The 12,590-nt window shown below is 33.2% G+C and overlaps 1 protein-coding gene across 1 annotated transcript in view; it reads right to left on the bottom strand.

Annotated features, from left to right (window-relative positions):
* The window catches only part of Cortactin (cortactin), a 44,424-nt gene that overhangs the window by 20,653 nt on the left and 11,181 nt on the right, over nt 1-12,590 (bottom strand). The window contains exons 2-5 of the mRNA XM_074173073.1: nt 1,384-1,627; nt 938-1,103; nt 582-859; nt 144-521 (exon numbers count right to left, since the gene is read on the bottom strand). Of these exons, the coding sequence (XP_074029174.1) occupies nt 144-521; nt 582-859; nt 938-1,103; nt 1,384-1,627 (1,066 nt within the window). The remainder of the gene's footprint in view (nt 1-143; nt 522-581; nt 860-937; nt 1,104-1,383; nt 1,628-12,590) is intronic.

The raw sequence follows: 12,590 nt of genomic DNA, 5'->3' as shown, positions 1-12,590 counted from the left end.
TTGAACAAGGTCAGGATACAAAAAAAATTGTTGATCGCTCCCCGAGGTGATATTCATTAGTTTAATTAGGAAACTGTTAATAATAATGTGAATACCAAAAAACGTGAATTTTAGCAAATATTCCATATTCATTTTCCACTCACCATATTATTTTCTTTTTCAATCACACTCTCTTCACTATGAGCATCAAACTGAGCAACTTTGGTTTGGTCTAACTGCTTAGGTGCAACTGTTTCTTCATTGTTCGCCACTGGTTCCTGACTTGCCTGCATCAGGAATGCAGTCTTTGTCTTATCCAACTTAGTGCTCTCAACACTAACAGGAGTTACATCTTGTTGACTAGATTGAGTTAGGAAGGCAGTTTTTGAATGATCAAGTTGTTTTGGTGTCGGAACCTTTTCGGTGGATGGAGAAATTGGATCCTCTTTTTTTATGTTTGAAAACAAAGCGGCTTTGGCATGGATATTTTTTCGAGGAGCTGGTGAAGATGTCACTGTAGAATCTGACTTAGTTTCTTGAGCCTGAATAAAATATTTTGTCTGGATTTCAAAAAAAAAAGTTTATAGCTGAAACTAACTTACCATTGTTTCAAACTTAGCTCTCAAATCTGAAGGTTTAGCACCACCAATGTCAGGTTTAACTTTTGTGTAATTTGTTCCAACTTTATTAGGGGGATCAAAGTTAGCGGCAGATTTATCAAATCTTTCAGTTTGTACTCCAAACTTACCACCAAAACCTTTTTTGTGATCAAGCTGGCTTTCATGTTTTTGTGGTGCTTCATGATGATCCCATCCTAAAGCTGACTTATCTTGCCTATCAGATTGTATGCCAAATTTACCCCCGAAGCCGGTTTTGTAGTCTGAAAATAATTAAATATACCAAATCTATTATTTGTTTGAACTTTATGATGTATATTAATGAAAATAATAAACTATACCTTTTTGCGATTCATGCTTTTCCACTTTTTCCATATGATCCCATCCTACAGCTGATTTGTCTTGTCTGTCAGTTTGAACACCAAATTTACCTCCAAAACCAGAAACATAATCTTTCTGTGACGCATGTTTTTCAATCTTCTCTTTATGATCCCAACTTAGAGCACTCTAAAAAATGAATAGTGGCTGGTAGCTCTAACCATCAACAAAGCAATTTAATTATTTCTAGTATAAGATTCGTTAATTTTATTTCAGTCATAAATTGCTATGAGAGACCTTTTATATTAATTTTGTGATAAATTTAATCCTCAACCAATCTTTCAGGAGTGTTGAATCCTCACTGAAATACAGAATATTTTTCCGAAGTAAAACGGTGGAAATGAAAACCAAATTGCTGAAATAACAATAAAATACAAGCAAGATTTAATATTCAATCCCAATAATATACCTTATCAATTCTATCAGTCTGAATTCCATACTTTCCTCCGAATCCAGAGGAATAGTCTTTCTGTGAGGCATGTTTTTCAACTTTTCCAACATATTCATGCCCTACTGCTGACTGATCCATTCGATCTTTCTCAACTCCGAATTTACCTCCATATCCGTAAGATGGATTATGCTCACTCTCATCAAGTTCCTTTTTCTTTTTGAGAGTATCTGCCTCTTCCGTTTCTCGCCTCAACTTTTCCATACTAAAAGATGGTATTCAAAAAATCATTTGTTGTTCAAAATCAGTAGGTCAGATAAGAGTTAAGTTACAATTTTGTTTTTTTTTGACGTTTGGATGATGATATATTCTACATAGCTTTTTTTCAAACCACATTAAATATGTGAAATTGAGTTTCTAGTGGTGTAAAGACTATATATAGATGAATATAGAATATTTTAACTTCTTTAGTAATCAAAAACAACAATTTTTTTGTTTTCCATGAACTGGGCGAATAAAAAACACTCGTGAAAGTATAAGTTCTCCTAAATGACAACTCATCCTAAGGTGTGTACCTGTGCCGAAAGGATATGATTCTGAGTTCACTCAGTGTTAATAACAGAACCTTCGAGATACCAGGCGCCCTCTCATCATAAAGAGCGTGTCACGGTGATGCGGAACTCTGCCGAGTTGGATCTTCCTTATAATAATAATAAACAGTATAGAAAGAAACAAAAATCACTTTAAAAATGATTTTCAGAATATGTTATTTGATCAATTGGCGTGAAGTTACCCACAGATTTCTGGCCACACATGCTGACGTAGAGGAAAATACAAATCTGTGGTTGGGATACGAAATTATTAGCACCCGTACTAATATCTGTGGCTGGGAATAACTATTCACTATATGTTGAACGTGAAATTATTAGGACTATTTGGTGTAAAACTTTTTCATAGAATCTTGAGTAGATTGACGCGTTGATAATCGTTTTCTCATCAACAATACAGATTTAGGGAAAAATAAAATTGAAAATATTAGACTTACTTTCCAATACCCCATATAAAAATGATATCTAATGATGTGCGTACATCAAAATCACACAACTTCCATAGTTTCTTGAGTAGATTAAGTTGGTGATGACACTTTTCTTGTCATCTAAACAGATTTCAAAAAAAAATTGTTGAAATAATCAGAATAATTTTTTGAGATTCCTTGTATTCATCAAAATCACACAACTCCTATAGAATCTTGGGTATATCAATATAGTGAAAACCATTTTCTTGTCACCCATACAGATTTCGAGAGAAAAATTGTTGCAAAAATTAGACTCACTTTTTAAAACACCTTGTAGAATTGTAACCAGAAGATGTGCGTTCATGAAAATTACACAACTGTTATAGAATTTTCGGTAGATTGATATAGTGAAAACCGTTTCCTTGTCACCCATACAGATTTCGAGAGAAAAATTGTTGCAACAACCAGACTCACTTTTTAAACACCTTGTAGAATTGTAACCAGAAGATATGCGTTCATGAAAATTACACAACTGTTATAGAATTTTTGGTAGATTGATATAGTGAAAACCGTTTCCTTGTCACCCATACAGATTTCGAGAGAAAAATTGTTGCAACAATCAGACTCAGTTTTTAAAACTCCTTGTAGAATTGTAACCAGAAGATGTGCGTTCATGAAAATCACACAACTGTTATAGAATCTTGGGTAGATCAATATAGTGGAAACCGTTTTCTTGTCACCCATACAGATTTTGAGAGAAAAATTGTTGCAACAATCAGACTCACTTTTTGAAACACCTTGTAGAATTGGAACCAGAAGATGTGCGTTCATGAAAATTACACAACTGTTATAGAATTTTGAATAGATTGATAAAGTGAAAACCGTTTCCTTGTCACCCATACAGATTTCGAGAGAAAAATTGTTGCAACAATCAGACTCACTTTTTAAAACACCTTGTAGAATTGGAACCAGAAGATGTGCGTTCATGAAAATTACACATCTGTTGAAGAATCTTGGGTAGATTGATACAGTGGAAACCGTTGTCTTGTCACCCATACAGATTTTGAGAGAAAAATTGTTGCAACAATCAGACTCACTTTTGAAACACCTTGTAGAATTGGAACCAGAAGATGTGCGTTCATGAAAATTACACAACTGTTGAAGAATCTTGGGTAGATTGATACAGTGGAAACCGTTGTCTTGTCACCCATACAGATTTCGAAAGAAAAATTGTTGCAAAAATCAGACTCACTTTTTAAAACACCTTGCAAAATTCAAACCACAAGATGTGCGTTCATGAAAATTACACAACTGTAATAGAATCTTAGGTAGATCAATATAGTGAAAACCGTTTCCTTGTCAACAATTTTTCTCTCGAAATCTGTATGGGTGACAAGGAAACGGTTTTCACTATATGGATCTACCCAAAATTCTATAACAGTTGTGTAATTTTCATGAACGAACATCTTCTGGTTCCAATTCTACAAGGTGTTTTAAAAAGTGAGTCTGATTTTTGCAACAATTTTTCTTTCGAAATCTGTATGGGTGACAAGACAACGGTTTCCACTGTATCAATCTACCCAAGATTCTTCAACAGATGTGTAATTTTCATGAACGCACATCTTCTGGTTCCAATTGTACAAGGTGTTTTAAAAAGTGAGTCTGATTTTTGCAACAATTTTTCTCTCGAAATCTGTATGGGTGACAAGACAACGGTTTTCACTATATCAATCTACCCAAGATTCTATAACAGTTGTGTAATTTTCATGAACGCACATCTTCTGGTTCCAATTCTACAAGGTCTTATAAAAAGTGAGTCTGATTTTTGCAACAATTTTTCTCTCGAAATCTGTATGGGTGACAAGAAAACAGTTTTCACTATATGAATCTACCCAAGATTCTTTAACAGTTGTGTGATTTTCATGAACGCACATCTCCTGGTTCCAATTCTACAAGGTGTTTTAAAAAGTGAGTCTGATTTTTGCAACAATTTTTCTCTCGAAATCTGTATGGGTGACAATCAAACGGTTTTCACAATATCAATCAACCCAAGATTTTATAACAGTTGTGTAATTTTCATGAACGCACATCTTCTGGTTCCAATTCTACAAGGTGTTTAAAAAAGTGACTCTGATTTTTACAACAATTTTTCTCTCGAAATCTGTATGGGTGACAATCAAACGGTTTTCACAATATCAATCAACCCAAGATTTTATAACAGTTGTGTAATTTTCATGAACGCACATCTTCTGGTTCCAATTCTACAAGGTGTTTTAAAAAGTGAGTCTGATTTTTGCAACAATTTTTCTCTCGAAATCTGTATGGGTGACAAGACAACGGTTTTCACTATATCAATCTACCTAAGATTCTATAACAGTTATGTAATTTTCATGAACGCACATCTTCTGGTTCCAATTCTACAAGGTGTTTTAAAAAGTGAGTCTGATTTTTGCAACAATTTTTCTTTCGAAATCTGTATGGGTGACAAGACAACGGTTTCCACTGTATCAATCTACCCAAGATTCTTTAACAGATGTGTAATTTTCATGAACGCACATCTCCTGGTTCCAATTCTACAAGGTGTTTTAAAAAGTGAGTCTGATTTACAACAATTTTTCTCTCGAAATCTGTATGGGTGACAAGAAAACGGCTTTCACTATATCGATTTACCCAAGATTCTTTAACAATTGTGTAATTTTCATGAACGCACATCTTCTGGTTCCAATTCTACAAGGTGTTTAAAAAAGTGACTCTGATTTTTACAACAATTTTTCTCTCGAAATCTGTATGGGTGACAAGAAAACAATTTCTAGTATATCAATCTACCTAAGATTCTGAAACAGTTGTGTAATTTTCATGAACGCACATCTTCTGGTTCCAATTCTACAAGGTGTTATAAAAAGTGAGTCTGATTTTTGCAACAATTTTTCTCTCGAAATCTGTATGGGTGACAAGAAAACGGTTTTCACTATATCAATCTACCTAAGATTCTTCAACATTTGTGTAATTTTCATGTACGCACATCTCCTGGTTCTAATTCTACAAGGTGTTTTAAAATGTGAGTCTGATTTTTGCAACAATTTTTCTCTCGAAATCTGTATGGGTAACAAGAAAACGGTTTTCACTATATCCATCTACCCAAGATTCTTCAACAGTTGTGTAATTTTCATGTACGCACATCTCCTGGTTCCAATTCTACAAGGTGTTTTGAAATGTGAGTCTGATTTTTGCAACAATTTTTCTCTCGAAATCTGTATGGGTGTCAAGAAAACAGTGTTCACTATATCAATCTACCCAAGATTCTTCAACAGTTGTGTAATTTTCATGTACGCACATCTCCTGGTTCCAATTCTACAAGGTGTTTTAAAATGTGAGTTTGATTTTTGCAACAATTTTTCTCTCGAAATCTGTATGGGTGACAAGAAAACAATTTCTAGTATATCAATCTACCTAAGATTCTAAAACAGTTGTGTAATTTTCATGAACGCACATCTTCTGGTTCCAATTCTACAAGGTGTTTTAAAAAGTGAGTCTGATTTTTGCAACAATTTTTCTCTCGAAATCTGTATGGGTGACAAGAAAACGGTTTTCACTATATCAATCTACCTAAGATTCTTCAACATTTGTGTAATTTTCATGTACGCACATCTGCTGGTTCCAATTCTACAAGGTGTTTTAAAATGTGAGTCTGATTTTTGCAACAATTTTTCTCTCGAAATCTGTATGGGTGACAAGAAAACGGTTTTCACTATATCCATCTACCCAAGATTCTTCAACAGTTGTGTAATTTTCATGTATGCACATCTCCTGGTTCCAATTCTACAAGGTGTTTTAAAATGTGAGTTTGATTTTTGCAACAATTTTTCTCTCGAAATCTGTATGGGTGACAAGAAAACAGTTCTCATTATATCAATCTACCCAAGATTCTTCAACAGTTGTGTGATTTTCATGAACGCACATCTCCTGGTTCCATTTCTACAAGGTGTTTTAAAAAGTGAGTCTGGTTTTTGCAACAATTTTTCTCTCGAAATCTGTATGGGTGACAAGAAAACGGTTTTCACTATATCAATCTACCCAAGATTCTCCAACAGTTGTGTAATTTTCATGTACGCACATCTCCTGGTTCCAATTCTACAAGGTGTTTTAAAAAGTGAGTCTGATTTTTGCAACAATTTTTCTTTCGAAATCTGTATAGGTGACAAGACAACGGTTTCCACTGTATCAATCTACCCAAGATTCTTCAACAGATGTGTAATTTTCATGAACGCACATCTCCTGGTTCCAATTCTACAAGGTGTTTTAAAAAGTGAGTCTGATTTTTGCAACATTTTTTCTCTCGAAATCTGTATGGGTGACAAGAAAACGGTTTTCACTATATCAATCTACCCAAGATTCTTCAACAGTTGTGTAATTTTCATGAACGCACATCTTCTGGTTCCAATTCTACAAGGTGTTATAAAAAGTGAGTCTGATTTTTGCAACAATTTTTCTCTCGAAATCTGTATGGGTGACAAGAAAACAGTTTTCACTATATCAATCTACCCAAGATTCTTTAACAGTTGTGTGATTTTCATGAACGCACATCTCCTGGTTCCAATTCTACAAGGTGTTTTAAAATGTGAGTCTGATTTTTGCAACAATTTTTCTCTCGAAATCTGTATGGGTGTCAAGAAAACAGTTTTCACTTTATCGATCTACCCAAGATTCTATAAGAGTTGTGTGATTTTCATGAATACAAGGAATCTCAAAAATGAGTCTGATTGTTTCAACAATTTCTTTTTCGAAATCTGTTTAGATGACGAGAAAAGTGTCATCACCAAGTTAATATTCTCAAGAAACTATAGAAGTTGTGTGATTTTGATGGACGCACATCATCTGATATCATTTCTATATGGGTTATTGGAAGTAAGTCTAATATTTACAATTTTATTATTCCCTAAATCTGTATTGTTGATGAGAAAACGATTATTGATGCGTCAATCTAGTCAAGATTCCATAAAAAAGTTAAACACTAGATAGTCAACCTAGTGAATAGGTATTTCCAGCCACAGATATTAGTATGGGTGCTAATAATTTCGTATCCCAACCACAGATTTTTATTTTCCTCTACGTCAGCATGTGTGGCCAGAAATCTGTGGATAACTTCACGCCAATATTTGATCAACAGTACAAATATCAAAACCAATTGTCAAACAGGTTAAATGATAGATTTATGACATATATTCATCAATATTGTAACAATTTTCTCAATAAGTAATGCTTAAAGTCTGGATTCAAAAATAATATTTGGAGATTTTTAGATAGATGGCCTGAACGAATTGTTCTTTTAGATGATTTGATTTATAGCCAGTCTTCAAGTATGCCCACTGAATATATATGCCATTAGAAAAATCTAAAATCGTTGAACAATCTTATGTTATGTATAGAGATGTATCAGAGTATAACTTGAAACAACTCTCCTCGACATTGTCCAAAACCAGTTTTGATGTAATATATAACAAAACTGATATACATGAGAGCTTTCTGGCATTCATGAATATTATAAGTGATGCTATCGATAAATGTTGTCCGACCAAAAAACACAAATCGTCCACCAAAAACAAACATAACTGGATAACTCCTGAAGTGAAACAGGCCAGTCTTGATTTAAAAAGTATGCATTGGTTATGAAAAAATATAGGCAAGGAAGATTCTCGTGCTGCATACAAAAAAGCGAAGAAAGACTATGGATCATTAATGAAAGCTTCAAAGTTGAATTTTTATGAAAATGTAATTAAGAATTCTAACAATAAAAATAGAACAGTTTGGAACCTAGTCAACAAAAAAACGAACAGAAAAAAAATTCAAATAGATATCACTCTCAACTATAATAATAAAGTAATCACAGATAGAGATCATGTTGCGAACATATTTGGGGACTATTTCTCTTCAGTGGTAGAAAATAGCTTAACAGACCATTTTGGTGACAATAGATCATCCGTATGCACGGTTTGTGGAAATGAATCGAATACTTTTTTCTTTATGCCCGTTAGCGAATGTGAAATTGACGCAGTAATTAACAGTCTAAAAAATAAAAAAAAGTACAGGAATTGATAATATATCAGTGGGAATTTTAAAAGAAATTAAGTTACACATTTCAAAACATTTAGCTTATTTGTTGAATCTATCAGTCACAAGTGGCAAATTCCCTTCAATTCTAAAAACAGTCATGATCATACCGGTTCATAAGAAGGATGACACATTGGATATTACAAACTATCGCCGCATGGCCCTGCTAAGCATTTTCTCAAAAATTTTTGGAAAGGTTGTGAATGAGAGAATATTAAGATTTTTATCAAGGTTTAAGATCCTGTCCGATTCTCAACATGGTTTTTGCAAAGGCCAGTCCACTCAATCAGCTACTTGGAGATTCTTATAAATCATATACGCTTCTTTAGATAGTGGTAAGAATGTTTTCAGGAGTATTCTTCGATCAGTCACGTGCGTTCGATTTTTTAAATTTTAAATTCATCGAGAGCAAATTATATAATCTAGGATTAAGAGGGGACTTCCTAGAATGGATCATTGACTTTCTTACAGATCGTATGATATTCGTCAAGATTAAAAGATATGAAATCAGACTATCATGATATATGTTCTGGAGTTTCTCAAGGCTCTGTGTTAGGTCCGCTGATCTTTCTGTTGTTTGTAAATGATCTGCCTACTTATTTCACCTGTAATGAATATGCTCTCACTCTTTTCGCAGATGACGTTGTCTTTAGCTGTATCAGCAGAGAGTCAGGAGGAATTAAAATCAAAAACAGAGGAATTGATATCACTGTTCTTGAATTGGTGTGAAATGAACAATCTGATTGTAAACTCGACCAAAACAAAATATATCTATTTTAATTTAAAAAACGATCTGAAAAAGCAATCGCTTGCCTTACTAATCAATGGAATGGCACTGGCATGCACAAGCTGTACAAAATTCCTTGGCGTTCATGTAGACAACTGTTTGAAGTGGTCTGACCATATCATAGTTGTATGTAAGAAAACCAATCAAGGGTATTATGCAATCTCAAGAATTAAGAATTGTATGCCTTCACGCGCCATTTCAGATGTATATTATAGTCTGGTCTATAGCCATCTAAGTTATAATGTGATCCTATGGGGAAACAGTGTCGATAAAGATTCGGTTTTCATTGCTCAAAAAAAAGTTATTAGGAAATTACTAGGCATCCCTTGGAGGGAATCATGTAAGACTTTTTCATTAGTCATCAAATTTTAACCTTTCCCTGCATCTATATCTTTAAAATACATTTATATGTTCGCGAATGTATAACAGACTGTACTAAGAACTCATTCTATCATAGCTACCCAACTCGATATGCAGAGGAGTTGAGTATTCCTAAACATAAAACTATAAAATTTGAACATTCTCCCAAATATATGGGAATAAAATTATTCAATCTTTTACCAGACCATTTCAAACAGATGAACACTGTAGCATTTAAAAAAGCAGTTAAAACATTGCTTCTTTCGAAGGCCTACTATAGTATTGGTGAATTTCTCTCAGATCATCTCGACTGAATGGGTTCATGCGGCTTTGGCATGACATATTCAATTTTTATAATAATTGTTTTAATTTTTGTAATTCTGACTTTTATTGTATATATTTTTATTGTATTGTTTTTATCTACGGATCAACAATTTTATCGTTTGATGTGATTTTTATGTGCTTAACACTGACCTATCCTATACGTTTGTCAACGTCTTTAAGGATGAATAAATATTATTATTATTATAATCAACTCATAAAGCTTACTAAAGCTTCAGAGGAGACTTATTCCTCTGTAGTTTTCAATAGAGTAGGGGTCATCTTTTGTATATACCGGGTTTATAAGCCCTAACTTGAGTTTGTCTGGTAAAATCCCTTGTTCAACTGACAAATTCGTTAGATATGTCGGGGAAAAACTCAGCTCATAACTACATTTCCCATCATGCCCAAATGAATACATGTTTTTCAGGTCATGAATCAGTTCTATTACCTCAAATTCAGAAATGGAGAAGAAAAATAGTGAACTTGAACAAATTCAAGATAAAGCCCGACTTTTACTGGAGTGGGTGTAAAATGTCTATTGAATTTCTCGATTTTTTTTTCAGTGGATAATTCTGTTTCGTTCTCTTTTAAGAAAATTTGTGTTACTTGGTTGGGTTTCTTTTTTGTTTGGTTAACCAACTGAATGTGGTTTTGTTCTATTAGTTGAGTTGGCTATCCTCATAGCGATTGTGTTTTTTTTTCTATTTTCTTGCAACTATTGCCTGAATCATTTTGTTAACTGCTGGCTGATGTCTCAATAGGTTCGTTCCAACCTTGAGTCACCAACAGTTTGTAAATCGTTGACAACGCGCATGTCTGGTAGATATTGGTTTCTGATTAATTTGAAATTTCTGATTGGAACAGCTGATAGTTCAACTGAAGTTTGGCATGGAATTTCAACATTACCTTTAAAAATAAATCTAATCAAGTGTATTTCTGGAGAGTAGTAGTAGTAGTAGTAGACTTTATTTTAGGAATTCTAATATACAATATATAGTTATGCATATATGAATAATGTATTACAGTTTGATATATTCTAATAATAACTTTTTGAGTACTTTTAAGGAATTTACATGTTTTATTTCATCAGGTAACTTATTGAAACTATCTAGACCTTTAAAGAACAAAGAATTCATTCCACTCTTATAGTCTGTTTGGGATCTATAAAATGTATTACATGTTCCTGTGTTATATGAATGAATGTCACTATTTCGAACTAAATATCTGCTAAGATAGGCTGGTTGTATCCCACTCGAAATTTTGAAAATAAAAATCATGCTCAAATAATACAGTCTTTTATGTACCGGGTGCTACTGTAGAGTATTCAACATAGATTCAATAGGGTTATACTGCTGCATCTCAAAATGATTCTCATACCTCGATTTTGTAGTTTCTGCAACTGTCCCATTTGATTTTGGTTGAATAGATACATCAGTGTGGCACAGTAGTCAAAGTGTGGCCTCATTATGCAGTTGTAACATGTTAGTCTAGCAAAGGTTGATAAAGATTTGAAATTCTAGAGAAAAAATACATTTTCTTACATATCTTTCTAATGGTATATTGGGCATGCTTATTCAAATTTAATTGATGGTCTATAATGAATCCTAGGTACTTAATTTAATTTACAATTGTGAGTTGATTATTGAATATGCTGATATTAACGTCGTTAGTATCAATCTTCGAATTTGTTGTAACCATCATTGCCTTAGATTTATTGATATTCAATTTGAGTTTATTCACTTGTAGATATAATTCAATGTTCTTTAAAGATATATTGATATTTTGTACAGCTTCTTTTAAATCACAGTTTTCCGTATATACACGGGTATCATCAACAAATAAGAGTAAAAGAAGGTTGCAGTATTTTATATCTCTATTCTATTTACTAATCAACATGGAACTGGGAGGTAAAAGTAGGTCAACGCAATAATTAATTTGTGTAATTGAAGATGTTCATATTTTAGGTTCACTTAAAGAATTCCTAATTTTTCCTGCGCCAGCAAATACATAATTTATTTTATAACAATTTTTGCAGGTTATGTTGTCTGCAAGTTGTATGAACATGAAACAGAAACAGTAATACGGAATACGCATGCGTCAGATTAATGGTTAGAAGATAATCCTCAAACCATTCTGATAGATTTCGAACAGGTTTGAATCTTGGATGGATCAGAAAACTGATAGTTTACTAATGGTTGGAAACTCACGTTGGAACGCAATCACATTACTGCGCAGAATCCTGACTGTCAGAAACTGTTTCTGACGCTGGTTGGAACGAACCAACATTAGCTATTTGAGAATATACTGTAACCAATTATTTTGTTATGAATTGACCCCGATTCAATGTGTCTTATAGGAAACTTTAATTGAACATAGTACAAGATAGTTCTGTTAAAAATATCATTAGGGCATGTTTCAGTTAAAAGATCATGCCAATCTTCATATCTCAAAAATGTTTTTAAAGTTGGAGATATGAATATTACTGGAGTTTTTTCCCAACACCAAATTTAACACCTCGACACGTGTCGGAAAAGTCTAAAATTTATGAAATTAAATGTACGGACTGCGATGCAAAATATTATGGACAGACAAAAAAATCTATTAAAATAAGATACAAGGAACACTTAGCACATT

Source organism: Leptinotarsa decemlineata, unplaced genomic scaffold, assembly GCF_025532065.1.
Source record: "Leptinotarsa decemlineata unplaced genomic scaffold, Ldec_3_MD MMD2_tig00000199_RagTag_RagTag, whole genome shotgun sequence".
Lineage (NCBI taxonomy): Eukaryota > Metazoa > Arthropoda > Insecta > Coleoptera > Chrysomelidae > Leptinotarsa > Leptinotarsa decemlineata.
Note: the sequence above shows the minus strand (reverse complement) of the source record. Positions and strands in the feature narration are given on the sequence as shown.